The following is a 16,988-nucleotide window of genomic DNA, read 5'->3' as shown; positions in this document are numbered from 1 at the left end:
CACTACTCATCCTTGCTTAATTCAATAAAAATGCTGCAATGTAATTCAATTCTCTTCAGCTCTGCAGTGTGATCAAAAGCCTTTATCCCCAGAGAAAACAACTTACATTCTTGAAGGATCTCCCAAAAAGGGCTTTCAATGTCTGTAGGGAAAAATATGCTAAAAGATAGACTATTCTAGGAACTGGAAGCATTTTCATCTTCTTCTATGCCCATACATACTTATTCTATGTGTATACTATCTAGACACATTTGGTCATGTATCATCTAAAATTCTATAGTATTCTCTATCTTTGCAAACACAGGCAAAACAAAATCAAAACAAAACAAAAAAAAGAACAAACAGCAACAACAAAGCAACAAAAAAGCAACAACAAAGGAGGACAAAGCTGAGCTGGCAGGTTAACCTAAATTACAGAATTTCTATGTTTAAGGAGGCTGTTTTACCAACCATGAATTTGTAAACTTTCAGCCTTGCAAAGTGGCAAATATACTTGTTTCAGAAGAGCAAAAATTAATATTTATTTATTTATTTTTAATATGAGGCATGACTGTAATATATAGATACTTCAGTTAAGCCCTATTTATCTTAAAACTAGAAACTGCTCTCAAAACATTACCATCTTAAAACAATACCACTTGGAAATATGTTGCCCCCCTCAAAATAAATAAATAAATACATAAAAAGACTCAATTCTCTTGCTTGCTTCTAAGGACTGGCCTGGAAAAAGAGTATAGAAAATCATCCCTGTATGAGCATTTGCCAGTCTTCAGAAGGTTTTTCTTAATCCCTTCTCTGTTTGCTGCTATTTCTAAGAAAACCTTCCCTATTACACAGAACCATGCACTCAACAGAAAGACAACTGAAAGTCCAGTGGTCTGTCTTGTGGTACAGACCTGGTTCTTGCAAGGACATTCTCAGAAAACAAACACCCTCTGATGTTCTCACCAGGACTCACCAGCTGCCTAATTTCCATCTCCTGTCTTTTCTGCCCCTTATTTAGGTGTCCAAGTGGAATCATACCTCTTCTGAAAAATAACTCCTAAAAGAGCTCTCAGACTACACCTGGTTTTGTGGACTGATCCCTGAAGTAGTATTCACCCTCATTCAGATAGGAGACTCTTTAGTCAGTGGAAATGAAGAGTTGCTTGCACAACCAAAATGTCCTGTGTTCATTCCTCCAGCAACCAAAAGCCTACATGGATCATCTGCTGTCAAGGTACGCTGTACAGACACTATTAATAATGGTCATGTTTTACAAGTTCCTGTCAAGCATCAGTCTCAAGCAGCAATTTGCAGGCAATTTGCAGACTATGCAAAACCTGATTCAGCTTTGACTATTAAACCAAACAAGGCAAATGTAGAGCACTTTCACATTTCACTGGGAACATTTTTGCAGATCTCTAGTCCAGATGCCAGTTTAGAGCCCAGTACTTCTGAAAACTGAGCAACCGAAACCCTGCAATTCACTATAGCTCTGTAATGTTGGAGGACACAGACAGTTACAGAGCCCAAGGAAAAGAGCTGAACTCTGCCCTTTGGAAAGATTCTTTCCTGCCATGTAGTGACATGGGAGGTGGAAGTGATTCTTTGCCAATTCTTCATTGTTTGTTGATAGGAAAGGGGGAAAAAAAGAGAAATCCAGTCGTCCGGATTTCCTATCTGACAATATAACAAGGGAAAGGATAGTTGGTACTTGGTTCTGCAGTATCAACTTACAGGCACTTTCCCTGTGTGTTCAGTCCTTCAGACTGCTAATTTAGGTCTGAAGTTTTACTAGTCATGGGACAGTCACTTCTTAGCTCTTCCTTACATTTAACCTTGATCGAAATATTCTTAGACCTCTCACATTTAGAAAGGGCATTCCTCAAATGAGCTTGCATTAAACAGCATTTTTATCCAAGATAAACTTACTGACATCAAGCAGAAATACCAAAATGGCATTATATCTCTGGAAGAAAAATGGCTAATTACAATAATCCTTTATAATTATAATTATTATTATCTTACTAATCTGTTCAATTTATGATTTGGTTTTCAAGAACCACTGAGCATAAGATTATTCATCCCTCATGTTACGTTACCAAGCATCCTGAAATTTTAACAGTCTTGTCGAAAAAGGGAAAGAAAGAGAACCGGAGTGTACATACATTTCCATTAAACAACTCTATTTCTCCACTTTTATACAGAATGATAACCCTTTTTGAGCACTTGTCTCCAGTGAAGCCACATCCTTCATTTGAAATTAATATCCGGAATGTCCCAGAGTCATCCTTGCAGAAATCCTATCAGACAAAAATAAATGAATGAGTCATTAATATGGATATTTGAGAAACACATACAGATCTATGGAGAAAAATAAGTCCTCAAATAATACTCTACATAGCCAATAAGATATATGTTCACATGTCTGTTATTCCCATATTGATTTATTTAGTTCTTAGCATTGGTATTCGTGTGGTCCACCTCTTCAAGAATAAGGTACACTCTGCCAGTGACATACACATATACTTGCCTGCATATTTTGTAGGGTATTCTTTAGCAGGGACAATCCACGCTATTACAGTCTGTGATGTTTCAAAGATCTGTTACTGTGTACATCTTAATACACAAATACAAACTGGTATAACAGTGAAAACAAGACTCAATGATAAAATAACGATTTGCATTTGTAGTTGAGCCTTATTCTTATTTAACTCTCTAAATTTCTAGCTGCTCCCACAAATCACAGGCTGATATTAGTGTGCTGTGTTTTTATTCACCTCTCCTCTTTGCTATGAAGAAAATGGGTATTGTCAGTGTACTGCAAACAGTTTGGTGCATAGAACAGGACAGTGATGTTGTCAACCTGAATGAGGAGAATCTCTGCTCTGGAAGTATTTAAAGCAGGTTCACTAAACACTTCTTGTCTCACTTAGTCTGAAGGAGAAGTCTGACACAATAAGCCATCCTCACTAGAGGATGAATAGGCAATTGGGGAGCAAGGAAAGACTGACGTACAGGCACCTAAACTCCATTGCTAGAGCTGAGATTTAAGGTTTCTCTATACCAAGCTGCTCTCACATGTTTTATGACAGCCAGCTAGACACACCACAACCTAATTCACTTCTCTATAACACAATGAAGTCTTCTAATTTCTCGGGGTATCTGTCAAGCCATTAATAAGCTCTGCTCTCCTCTGCATTGAACGTTACTTAGTGATCATTTTACTGAGACTTTTCCAGATGCTGGACTTTTCTCCTGGTGTAACACACTTTATACACAATCAGACAGTTGAGGCATTTGACGTACTCTTACCTGAACTAATACATACTGACAGTCTCCTGGAAACCTGTATTTCAATCCATCAAATGTCAAATAATGAGCTGTACCAATAACACTGCAGGTGCCATCACAAGAATTTTTGGTGCATTCCCATTTTCGACCACGACACACACTGCAACAGAGGAAAATCAGTGACAGTTATCATTATATCCAATGTATATAAAAAGTAAGAGAATGTAAGGTGCTTCAGGCAAAGAGAAACAGCAAAAGTTGCTGCCTCCAGGAGCTCATGGTCTGATGATTCTTCAAAGGACACACAACAAACATTGACAGTTACTATCTTGTATCTTTCACTATCTGCTTGACAAAGCTTTTACTTATACTTGTCGTTCACTGATTATGTATTCAACAACACCCAAAGATTTTGGGGTCCTCAGTTCAATGTAGTTTAAAAGGGGATGGGACTTCAATATAAATCGTGTTTGGCACTTAATGAAAATGAAGCCATTTTCAAGTTCTTCAGACAAAATATTCACAAATAAAGGCACTTAACACACCAAATAATTAAGGGTAAAAAACATCTTTTGAGCCTTCATAGATTTGCAGAGCATAACACCAGAAGACATCATTTGATCTTCTAGTCTACTTTCCTAGGAGACAGGAGTCAAATCTGCTCTGAATCCAAGACTTTGATACTGACTGAAGTATCTCTTCCATAGAGATATTTGAAAATAAAATTGGAGTCCAAGTTTTCTGAGCAATACTGTCAGCAATTAAACTCTGCAGTAAGCAGCAGGCACAGATATACTAAGGATGCAGATTCTTAGCTGAAAGTTGTTTAACTATAAGTGCTGAAGGCTGATATTTCAGTTTGATTTTCTTTGTTATCAGCTTTCTTTAAATCTGAAATGAGGTTAGGTGTTCATGATTCGTCCACAGTAAGAAGCACACATACATGTCTTTATGAATGGAATGACTTTGTCATTCTCTGCTATCTTGCAATGGAAGTAATAATGTCAAAACCTAACCCATCTCTAAAAGACCAGACTCCCCTGCAGGAAATGGAACTTTGGACAAAAGGTGCACTGTAATGTATAGGTAACTGCATATTATTAACCAACAATAAGAAATGATAAGAGCAATTGCAACATACAGAAATTGTTTTTATAGAACAGATTTTTTTTGTGTGTGGTGACTATTTCAAATGCAGTTACTGTCTAATGTTTTGTTGCTGTTGTTTTGTTTTATTTGTTTCTTTGTTTATGTATTTATTTACTTAAGATCAAGCCAAGCATCCTCTTAACTAAATAGACATTAAGAAATCATTTGCCTAGTATATCAAAGCAACACATTTTTTGTAAAATAAATAAATAAATAACATTCTCAGTATGCTAAGCTGGAAATAAAAGAGTAAAAATTTTGATGTATATATTTCTTTCTGGTCATTTTGGGGTTTGTTGGTTTTGGTTTGAGGGGGGGAAGTTGTTTTAGCATTTGACTTGTTGTCTTCTATGGGCAAATCGTGTAATTCCCCAGGGTGAGATTTGACCTGAACTTTGTTCTCTTCTTTTTCCTGTGCACAGGTCAGGGAGTGACCTACTGCAGACCAAATGGAAGCATTGTTCCCCTGCATGTCTTAAATCTGGCCATTAGCTGCAACTCTGAGGAATCTATGCATTTTTTCTGTGCTGCTGCTCAGTTGTGTCCACAGCAGATCGTCCCTGGGCTACCCAGATAGTTTTCATTACACCACCATGCACCAGATGACAACCTCACTCATCAGCATAAATTAACATACAATAACACTGGGTGCAGAAATCCAAATAGTGAATTTACATGTTCAATGCCTAAAGAATGTGTTTCCCCTTTTCTTACAAGCTGTACACAGGAATACATGCTTTTTGAACATCTGTATTACAAAAAGAGGCCTGAACAGATCCTTCTGGAATATTTCAACATACTACTAGTACTTTATTTTGGATGTCCTGTTCTGCTCAGAGTATCCTTTAGAAAAACAATTTGCCCTCTAAGGACCATTACAGTTTAAATATAAAGTATAATATCAGCAACCCTGTTTTTATCTGCAGTACTGTCCATTTTTCCTCATTGAAAGCCAAAATAGAGGTAAATTTAATATTCAGATGATGTCAAAGGACGTGTTTTCTCTAGTGACCAATTTTTGGGACAAAGTAACCAGAACTGTAAGTCAGTCTGTCCAGTGGCTTTTGTTCAGATTATATACTTAAGGATAATACCACCCTTCTCTTAATAGGTGTCTGTTCTTACATGAAGTTAATTCTTCAACATAGTTTATCTGACCTAGCAACTGAAGACATTACCTCATAGTCTGACAAGAACACACATATGAATAGAAATATTTCATTTTCTGCACATAGGTACACACATACATACACCCTCTGAGGAATGTCCTACAGTGTGATACTGTCCCCTGAGGTCTCCTGTGGTGGTCAAAGCAGAATATCCACTGTATAGGAGAATTCACATTTGGCTACATACATACACATTTGACACCAAGCTAAATATCAGTTTACTTGACAGAAGCTGTGACAAGAGCATGCCTGATCTTGAAATGAGGTACACTAGCTGTTCCCTGCCTGTATAGCTTACAAGTAACGTTACATAGAATGCCTGCTAGACTTCCTCACAAGCACAGATTATGGAAGAAAAGGATGGCATAGCCTGACATGCAAAGCAAGATACTGTCTTGTCTTTTCATAGAGAGGGGAATTCTGAAGATAAATCTGGCACAGGGTTAAGTTCTTGAAATCATTATACCCATGTTGCTGTAGCAGTTGAACTGCACTATCATTATCGTATAAATGCAGTGATGCCATGATGAAACAGACTGCATTCTTTTTTTGATATCTCTTCCCACCTACCTCCACTTTTTTTTTTTTTTTTTTTAAATCTTACTGTAAACTCAATTGATTTCAATGCAGTTATAACAGCATAACAGGCTGAATAAAAAATATCAGACCTCTTATTCTTCATGAGGATACCAAACTGGACATATTCAACATCAAACATTATTAAATTTCTAAGAGTTGCCAAGAATCCTTGCATCCTTTTGTTACTGTGATACATAACAATCTAAATCCTACAAAGTACCCTTACAAATAAGGCTCAAGGAGGTAAATACCATTATCCTCATGTTAAAATAAGGAAAATTCAGAAACAAAGATAAGAAGAGACTTCAGGGTATCCACCCAAGCCTATGTATCCTGGAGACTCACAGGCTTTACTACACAAGCTGCAGGTATGAAAGGGGATCTTTCACTTGGCATACCCATGCTTTTGAACTGTGAAATAAATTAATTTGTTAACTAGCAAGAAACTGCTCAAACAAATAAAAAGAAAGGTCAATGAAGCAGAAATTCTGTTCACTCATTTGTTATTAATTTGGGGGTTTAGAATAGCATCTAACACAATCTAATAATCTAATAATAATAATTTAATAATCTAATAAGCAATAGCTTGCATGAGGTGGGAGAAGCATTCATCTACAAAATGTATATGAATGCAGATGAACAACTTCACTGCCCTAGGGATTTTCTAATCAAGCTCTGTAAGGGCAGGGAAAGGGGAATTTTATCCCTACTTTACAGATGTGAAAACTGAGGGATAAAATACCCAAAGTATTTTCCCAAGATCAAATTGCTAACCAAAGCAAAAACAGGTACTGAACTGAGTTCTCTGTTGTCCCGGACTAATGCCTTAACCCAAGAGTAATCAATGCTTAATCTTGATAATACTTCAAAGCATAATAAATTGTTGTGCAATACATTTTCTTCAAAGAATGAAGTTTCACTAACATGAAACCTATTACGCCATCCTCTATTAAATTGAATATGTAGAGTAAGACCAAGATTTTGTGTGTATATGCAAAGACAGATTATAAAGTATATGGTTTAGCAAAATTCAGATTAGCAAATTTATTCTGTGTCTGGCTTCATAAATGTTATTCCAAGATTTTCACTGAGCTCTACAACGAATTCCCAATACATAGCATAACAAAAGTTTTGCCACTAGCTTAGACTTGGAGACATTCCGTTGTTCATGAATTAGGGTCTCCCATATGTCAAGTCAAATGTAAACGCCAAATCTGACACCTCTGACTCATATATGGCGTTTGCAGGTGTTCACATCTGGCTAAGAACAAGTGAGAATGAGAACTCCTGCAACAGCAGTACAAAAAGCAAAAACAAAAGAAAAGGAGGATCTGAGCTCCAAAATACAGACTCTCAATTCTTATTAATTCTCAAAGCAATAGTAATTTCCTATATCACTTTCTAAATGACATTTGACTTGATATTTGCTGAGAACTTTCACTAAGCTGTTCAAAGTTCTATAGTTTAAACAGCCCTGTTGCTACTTTTTGAAAGGGACTTATTTTCCAATCTTATATTCATACTAAAGAAAAATATCTAAAATTAAGATGAAGGCTTTCTTACCATTGAGAAAAAGCATATTTTCTAACATTTTCTTGATGTTGATATTGAAGAAAATTCTGTGTTTAAGAGGAAATGTCCTTTACAATGTCATTGTCAAAAAACAAAAGGCCAGTTACAAGAACAAAGCAATATAGCTATAATTATTTCAAGATTGAAGATTTTAAGAATGATTGAAAATAAAAGACTGTGCATGGCTATTGTAAAGAACGTAGTGAATCTTGCAAATTTCACAACAATATGAAGGAGCTTTACACCTTACTATATGAATAAAATTACCACTGTGTCTGTTTTTTAACTGAGTCACTTTTATCTGCTTGCAGTGTAAGCACATTACAGTATACGTATCTATAAAAGAAACTCAGTTTTTCCTCCATCTTCCTCCCTTGAAACATACTTTTCCCCAGCTTTAATTGTAATACACAATTCATAAAGTAATATATTGGAAGAGAACTATTTCCATACAAAACCATAAAACCTCATATCCAAATCTAACTAGTTATGAGCAGTCCCACTAGTTTCAAGGTGCTGATTCTCTGATCCAATTCCAATTAGTCACACAAAGAAGTCCAAAAAGAACACAGTTTCTGTACCAATGGTACAGAGCACAGAGAGCAAAACACCTCTTCAAAACAGTGAGTGTGCTGTGCAGGTAAAAATCAAGAGATATCCAGCAGGCAAATAACCCATACCTTTCCTGAGGCTCCTCTTTAACATTTGCCTGAAGGGCATACAGTTGGCATATCACAGCCCTTCTGCTGATGCATGCTCCTGCCTGAAAAGGATTGATTTGTAGGGTTCCATGGGAAGCATGACAGCAGAGGTTAGAAACAAAATGCAGGCTCCATTCCTCCCACTGCTCCTGCATTTTTTCTTGAGTTGAAAGACCAAGGAGCAAATCCTAGTGCCTACAGAGGACCTACACAGACATGAAGGTACTGAGTGAGCTGGTGGACGTGCTCGCAAAGCCACTTTCCAACATTTATCAGCAGTCCTGGCTATCAGGAAGGTCCAAGACAACTCTCACCTAGCAAATGTGATACCTATCTACAAGAAGGGCCAGAAGGAGGATTCGGGAAACTACAGGCCTGTCAGTCTGACCTCAGTTCCAGGGAAGCTCATAGAGCAGATTATCTTGAGTGTCATGCAGCACTTACAGGACAATCAGGTGATCACGTCCAGTCAATATGGGTTTATCAAAGGCAAGCCCTCCCTGACAAACTTGATCTCCTTCTCGGACAAGGTGATGCACTCAGTGGACAAAGGAAAGGCTGTGGATTTGCTCTACCTAGACTTCAGTAAGGCTTCTGACACCATTTCCCATGGCATTCTCCTGAAGAAGCTGGCCTCTCAAGGCTTGGATGGGTGTACGCCTGTTGTACGAGGACAGGCTAAGAGAACTGGGCCTGTTTAGCCTAAAAAGTGAAGACTGAGGGGAGACCTCATCAATGTGTACAAATATCTGAGGGAAGGGTGTCAAGACGATGGAGCCAGTCTCTCTTCAGTTGTGCCCAGTGACAGGACAAGAGACAACAGGCACAAACTGAAACACAATCTCAGCCATTCGGTGATTCTGTGATTCTGTACACTATGTTGGGTTAAAAACTGGCCGGGTGGCCAGACCCAAAGAATTAAACTGAGTTGGAAGCCAGTCACTAGTGGTGTCCCTCAGGGCTCAGTGTTGGGGCCAATTCTCATCAACATCTTTATCAATGGTCTGGACAAGGAGATTGAGTGCACTGTCAGTGAGTTTGCAGATGACACTGAGTTAGGCAGGAACGTTGATCTGCTCGAGTGTAGGAAGGCTATACAGAAGGATCTCGATAGGCTGGACTGATGGGCCGAGGCCAACTGTACGAAGTTCAACAAGGCCAAGTGCTGGGTCCTGCACTAAGGGCACAACAACCCCAAGCAGTGCTATGGGTTGATGGAAGAATGGCTGGAAGGCTGCCCATCAGAAAGGGACCTGGGGGTATTGATCAATATCTGGCTGAATATGAGCCAGCTCAGGTGGCCAAGAAGGCCAACAGCATCCTGGCTTGTATCAGAAATAGTTTGGCCTGCAGGACTAGGGAAGTGACTGTCCGTCTGTACTTGGCTCTGGTGAGGCTGCAGCTCAAATACCATGTTCAGTTTTGGGCCCCTCACTACAAGAAGGACATCGAGGTACTGGAGCATGTCCAGAGAAGGGCAACAAAGGTGGTAAAGGCTCTAGAAAACAAGTCTTATGATGAGCAGCTGAGGGAGCTGGGCTTGTTTAGCCTAGAGAAAAGGAGGCTCAGGAGAGACCTTATCACTCTTCCCAATTACTTTAAAGGAGGCTATAGCAAGGTGGGGATCAGTCTCTTCTCCCAAGCAGCAAGTGATAAGATAAGGGGAAATGGCCTCAAAGATGCACCAGGGGAGGTTTAAGTTGGATATTAGAAGAAATTTCTTTACTGAAAGGGTTGTGAGGCATTGGAACAGGCTACCCAGGAAAGTAGTTGAGTCACCATCCCTGGAAGTCTTCAAGAAATGTGTAATGTAGAACTTAGTAACATGGTTTAGTGGTGAACATTAGTACTAGTTTAAAGGTTGAACTAGATGATCTTAGAGGTCTTTTCCAACCTGAATGATTCTATGATTCTACATGGGCTACCTATTTGTGAGGCATCAGGTACAGTTTGCCAGACACTGCACTGGTCTTTATGCCACATGCAAAGGGAAGATGTTGGTCTGTACAATAGGTTTGTTATTGCACTACAAAGCCTGACTTCATATAAAAAAGATCCATTAAGCAAACAATTATTTTATATATATTTTAGAAATATATTAAGTGTTCCATAGAAAAATGCAGTTCCAGTGGCTCACCAGGTATTGCAGTCGTTAGTCACTGTTTCTCCCCTGGCATATTCTCTTCCATTGTGAAAACACGGGCACCTCTCAGGAGCAACACACTTGTTCTCATGTCGCACCTAAGCAAAACACACAGTTCATCAGCATGCAGGCCTGACGGTATGTGCCAGTACTCAGAAGAAAAAACACAAGAAAAGATGGATAAAGGAAAGGATCAACAAAATGGTTCAAGACTATCTGAGTTAAGAAATATATGGTATTGCTAATATTTTTTTTGCCATTAACAAAAGTAGAGCTACGGATACATAAATCACAGGCTTGTTTCAAGAGCCTAACACCAGCTGGGGAAATAGATTATGATCATGATGAAAAAGACCAATTTGACCAAAACCATGATTTGGTGAAAATAAAATAGGCTAACCTGAATACAGAGACCAAGTAAATACCACATGCTTCTCACACAAAACTAACTGAAGGGTGGCCTACCAGAAAAGCAGTCAGATGCATGGCTCAGCTGAGAGAGAAACAGAGAGGAGAAGATGAAAAGCAGTGGTGCCAAATAGGTCTAAATTCAAGTAAAGATTCTGTTGTCACAGACACTCCCACACCCCCCCCAAAAAAATAAAAAAATAAAAAAAGCTCTCTGTCAATTTGCCTCTGAAATATGCAGTAGTCAGTCAATTTCTTTCAAATGCCTACTTACTATCCACAAGACCAGGAAGACCAGGTAAGTATCAGTCCATTATAGACATTATTCCACCTTCATAGGCTCTGTCACTGAGAAAGAGCTATAAAACCTTCTTTTTCAGTTTTGCCCTACTAAGCTTAGTTTCCTTTTGTATAAAAACAATTTGTCCCACTTACAACAAACAAAACATAATGGTTTTATACCTCTCTCTCTCCATCTATCTTTCTCTCTCTCAACTCCCTTTCTATTTTGAAGGTACTCAGTTTTAGAGAATATAACAAAATTAAGGCTGGCTATACTGTTTTTAACTTGAGCATGGTTCTGCAAAGCCAGTGATAGGTTTGGCTCTTACTTCATGGAACAGTAAAATGGAGAGCACTTCCCCTCCTTCTCATTCAAAAGTCACAAGATATCACCTTCCCACTTTAAATTCTTTCTTTAAAATCACTAAAATTGTTCCTTTTTTACCATTAAATACAGGCCAATGAGATCAATGTAGTCAGAATGCCAGGTTAATAATGTAGAATAGCTCTGTCTTTTCCTATGGGGGCTTAGAAGTGCCACAGGGAACTACTAACAAAAGGATTTCACAACCAGTGACCATTCATTCATATGCAGTTCTGTGGCTTATGGGGAGCTATGTTATGCCAAATAAACTCATGTCAGTAGAATCAAGATGGAAACAAATATATGATTTTTTCGATGACAGAGCTGGAGCTCTACCTTGGACTTTATCTCCACAAAGGACAGGGAGAAAACAGGCCAGAGAATAACGTGTTTCATAGGGCATTTAATCCTTCCTTCCTGGTGGCATTCAGGAAAATGTAATGCATGACATCACTCATGGCTACATTTCTGAATTTTTCCACACTGTTCAGCAGCACTGTTCACAATAGACTTGAGCGCTAGCCTCTGGAAACAGAACCTGGGATTATACTTGCAGTTAGTAAAAGGAAGATTAGGACCTCTCCTACTTGCTACCTCACACATCTACATGAAGCTCACCACAGCCTATCCTAAACTGATACACTGAACAGAATGATATTTGCTTTTCCATCACAAACATATGGCCACACTGAAGTTACAGTGCAAAAACTGTTAATTTGTTCACAAAGAGGTAAGACTACGTTTTCTAAACAGTGCAGAGTGAGTAGGTTGGATTTAAAAAGCCGGACATCAATGCCCGGGGTGGAATTTGACCATTTATGTTTGCTGCAAAACTTAATGAATGAAGATTTTGTTAATGACAACACACAACCTACTGGTCATATTGACACAACATCCATATCTGGCAACTCAGTGCCATGCTGGATTACATGCGTGTTGAGCGCGGTACCACGCAGTCAGTACTTACTAGGCCAGTTGCATTATTCACAAACAGCTGGATTTTCTGTAGAATTATCTCAATTCATTAATAGATAGCATTTAATACAGGAGTTCAAACATTTCTGAGTGCCCGAGGTGACAGGGAACACAAGTAGCAAACACAAGAAAAAATATGGGATTGTAATTAGTAGAGCTACTGTTCACACCACCTGACAATGATGCTCCTGACAGTGCATCCATGGGATTTCAAATGGTTGACTAGCTGATGAAGCTACCCACTTAGCTGGAGACCCAATAGAAATGTCCACCATTTCCTTGCCCTAACTGTCTTTCTAATTGTTAATCCTTGACAGATCTTGAAAAAGAAAGATAATACAGATTGCTCAATCAAATTAAAATTCTTCTTCCCTAAACTCTGCCTTGCTGAGGCTGAATATGAGTCTCTTTTAGACAATACAATTTCAATGAGTATTTTCACTCTGTTCCTCCAAATAAGCCTGATAACTTCAGCAGAGAGTCATCCAAAGGTACGAAGGAGTAAAGGATTATGTAAAGGTCGTGGGTCAGATTAGAACCGAATAGCTGATAGATTTTAACTGAAAGAGCTCGTCACCAACCCTGTGCAGACAAAAACAAGTCAAAAACATGTTAGTATAGACCACTCAAAACATGGGGTTTGGGATTTGAATTTTCTTTCTTATGTTTCCTGTCTGCTTCTCATGTTTGTTTTATGAAGCATTATCCTTGGGCAGATGCACATACAAGAAAGCTGCTACCACCTCCCCTTTAAGATTGTCATGTCGTCATACTGGACAAGCCTAAGCTGAAAAATATACAAGACAGCAAGTAGGAAAATCAAAATAATCAAAATACTCTAGTAAGTTTCTGTAAAAACAGTTTGGAAGAAAAAAAAAAACTTCCAAGTTTGTTTAGTTTTATTCTTTTTTTTTTTTCAACTAACATATCATAGGTAGAAATACTGTTATTTCAGCAATCATAATACAATAGATTTTTTCATTTAAATTTTAAACATTAATTTTGCTTTAGTTGTTGGAAATTGAAAATTTTTCATTTTCCAGCTTTGGAGTGTCTAGATTTTGTGCTTTCAGAATGTTCTGCGCCTCTTTTTTCCCAGAAAGGTGGTTAACACTCCATTTCTATATTTATTAATATTTTCCAATGGGAAAAACCCAGAGTGCAGTAAACTAATCTGTGAAAGCATATTTTTCCTCACACTTCTGCACATATGTTATGATTTATCTTTTCTGCTCTGCAAAAGACTGACAAGTATGGAGAATTTCTCACCCTCCAGACAATCAAAGACAAAAAAAGAATTACTTTTCATGACATATTGAACATTTTTATTTTCAAGAAATCAAAATGATGTAAAAGTTCCAGTCAGGATGAACTGGAAAACTTCTTTTTCAACTGGAACAAAAATCAATTGAAAGAAATTAATTTTCTTATGCATTTTCCAATTGGAGAAATAATAGATTGATTGATTGGCAATTTCTAACCCAGCAAATTTTTCATTTAAAATCTAGCCAACTCGAGCATCTCGTTCATGAACAATCCTTGATTATATTTTTTAAATTATTTTTCAGATATGTAATTCAAAATTGAAAGCCAATTTGTGCATAAAGATTTTAGGCTATAGATTGCTTTAAGACAGATAACTTAACAGATCTGTAAATACCTCTATATATGTAGGGATAACATTACACTCAATTACATATTAGCTGCTACGTATAATTGCAAATCATACTGGAAAATTATTTATGTAAACTAGCTAGTTTTGATTGTGTTTACTGTTTTATAGAAGGAAGATTGATTCCTTGGCTAATGAATTAGTGAAGATCATTCATGATTTTCATATGCTATTGTACAGCAGAAAAAAAAAAAAAATTGTAAAATGGCACAGATATTTCCAGGGTGGTAATGTATGCAAATATTCATTCCCATAAACGTTCACTAGTCTGGTGTTGCTCACAGACATTCCTATAAATGTACTTCATGTTTGTGAGTGCTTGTAAATTAAACAGGATTACAGAATACCAACAAGGGAGATTGACTGGTAAAGAAATAGTAATACCTTTTCCTGGTCCCTTTATTTCTCAGCTCTGCTGGTGCAAGTCTGGAAAACACAGACTTCATGACTTTGCAGTGCTTTTCCTCAGTACAGGTACAGAGAGGGACAATAGCAAGGAGAAGGTGGTCAGCTGGTCACCACCCTAAGTCCTTTCATCTTTGGCAACTGCTAACAGAGAGCACAAAGGCTCCCTGCAGAATGAAAAGAAAAAAAAAAAAAAAAAACCACAAACAAACAACAACATAAAAGAACAACAGGAAAATGCACTAAACCATTAGGTACCTATTGGTGATGAAGAGGAAACAAGCTGGCATGTCCCATACAAGCACCCTTCAAGAGTCTAAAGCACGGCAAAGTGCAACCACATTTCATTAGAAAGCACCAATTTTGATTTCTTTGATTTTACCTTTGCATTGCTATGGTTACAGTAAAGTACTCTATATGCTAGTAACTTTTTTATTTTTATTTCCTGCCAGACAGGAATCAAGTGAGAAGATATTACAGACTGAGTTTATTGGAAGATTGAACCATACTGTCATCTAGTGGACAAAAGAGCTTATTTTACTAGTTGTGTGTTTTTGTTTTTGTTTTTTTAATCTTGTTTTGTTTTTTAAAATTGGCCAACTCTTCTATCAAAAGCCTGACAAACCACCGTGTTGAATTCAGTGGCACGTCACACCACTCCAGAAGCAACTGGAGTTTCTCATTCCAAAATATCAGGGACTGTTTTGCCTAGCAATAATTTTTTGTAACAATTGTTTGAAAAATAGTTCCAACCTACCGAAAAGAAATATGAAATGATGTAACAAAGAGGATGATGAATTACTAGGAAGTTGATTTCTTTTTTCTATTGAGTAGTTACCATAATTCGTTTTACATGAATATTTATAAAGTGTACTATTACCAAACCCTGGAACTGAAACCAAATCCCAAAGCCCTTCACCAAATAAAAGAGGTAATTCTGACTTTTATGTGCAGAGAAAGACCCATTTATACTGGAGCTTATTCCCAAACTTCTGAAAATTTACTTATCACACCATTTTGAGTTATCTTCTATATTTTCTAGTTCAGATCTACAAGACACTTCACAAGCTTGAGTTTTTGTCTGAAGCTGACATCTTATTCTGGAGTAGTATCTATTTACATAAATGTGTGTTTATCAGCAAAACAAATGTGTTAGGAATATCCAAAAAATACATGAACATTAATGCTAGAAATTATGAGAATTCTGGGGGTTTGTTTCTAGTAAGACAATGGAAGGAATTCTGAGGGAGAAAAACACCTTCTACAGAAGAGGAATAAAAGCAAACCTTTATAAAAATATACTATCACATAAGGTTAAAATTCCATTTAAAAAACAATTAATTACTGCATAAAGTCATTTCATGAGACTTGAAGCCTAAATATAAACATGCGTCTCAGCTCTAGAAGTAATAACCCATACCTTCATTTGCAAACAGTAATATTCAGTACATATTAATCTGAACCTGAACTCTGAGCAGGTATAAGAGAGCAGAAAATAAATAAATAAATAAATAAATAAATAAAGCAATTTCTAGGCTGTCTGGGTTGCAGCATTCGAAAACCTCTTGTTTTACTGCATACACCTCTGAGTCAAAAAACTGTACCAGCATGTCTCCAAGTACCACAAGTAGTAAACAACTGTAGAATATTTTAGCCCTCAAACAAAATAAAGATGGAACCTCAATTCTCTTTTTCTAGTATCTACCAGATATTTTCATCTGCATTTCATGCATCAAGCATCACAAACTTCTTTCCAATAGTTTTCCTGGGCAGATGACTCAAAATTGCCCTTTACTTAAAGAGTGTACCGTATGTTCCACCTCTATCCTATTTCATGTTACTCTCGGGACTGCACCCAATTCCCAACCCAAAGCGACATCCTAGACACAACTCTTTGCTTGTCCAGACAGTGTTGTACTGCTCTGAACAGTGATTATTTTTCTGTTGCTCACAGAGAAACAGCAGCAATCTGCTTTCTGTTTTACTCTGTCTGCTTTTTATCAGGGCTCTATATTGATATTGAGTTTGCAGTCACTGGCTTAACAAATAACCGTTTGCTCAATTTGAAGATGACTAAAACAATGATTAAATTTAAGGGTTACAGGGGGACATAGCCCTGGATTCCAGAAAGCATCTTTCCAGTGGAAAGAGCATGTTCAGCACACTATCTGCAATTCCAAGACACCCTCTGGCATCATCCTAGCAAGTTCCATGTCTGTAGTGGGTTTACGTGGCAAGGTTTTGGTAGCAGGGAGCCATAGGGGTGTCTTCTGTAAGAAGAATCTAGAAGAAC

At 37.6% G+C, this 16,988-nt stretch overlaps 1 protein-coding gene across 2 annotated transcripts in view; it reads right to left on the bottom strand.

Moving 5' to 3' along the window:
* VWF (von Willebrand factor) overlaps nucleotides 1–16,988 on the bottom strand; it is a 148,218-nt gene that overhangs the window by 79,073 nt on the left and 52,157 nt on the right. For both annotated transcript variants that reach the window (XM_080564567.1, XM_080564568.1), the window contains exons 19-21: nucleotides 10,584–10,687; nucleotides 3,298–3,436; nucleotides 2,151–2,285 (exon numbers count right to left, since the gene is read on the bottom strand). In XM_080564567.1, the coding sequence (XP_080420693.1) occupies nucleotides 2,151–2,285; nucleotides 3,298–3,436; nucleotides 10,584–10,687 (378 nt within the window). The remainder of the gene's footprint in view (nucleotides 1–2,150; nucleotides 2,286–3,297; nucleotides 3,437–10,583; nucleotides 10,688–16,988) is intronic.

This window comes from Anser brachyrhynchus (assembly GCF_964034855.1).
Source record: "Anser brachyrhynchus genome assembly, chromosome: 1".
In the NCBI taxonomy this organism is placed as follows: Eukaryota; Metazoa; Chordata; class Aves; order Anseriformes; family Anatidae; genus Anser; species Anser brachyrhynchus.
The sequence above is the reverse complement of the archived record's forward strand: the minus strand, read 5'-3'. Positions and strand labels throughout refer to the sequence as shown.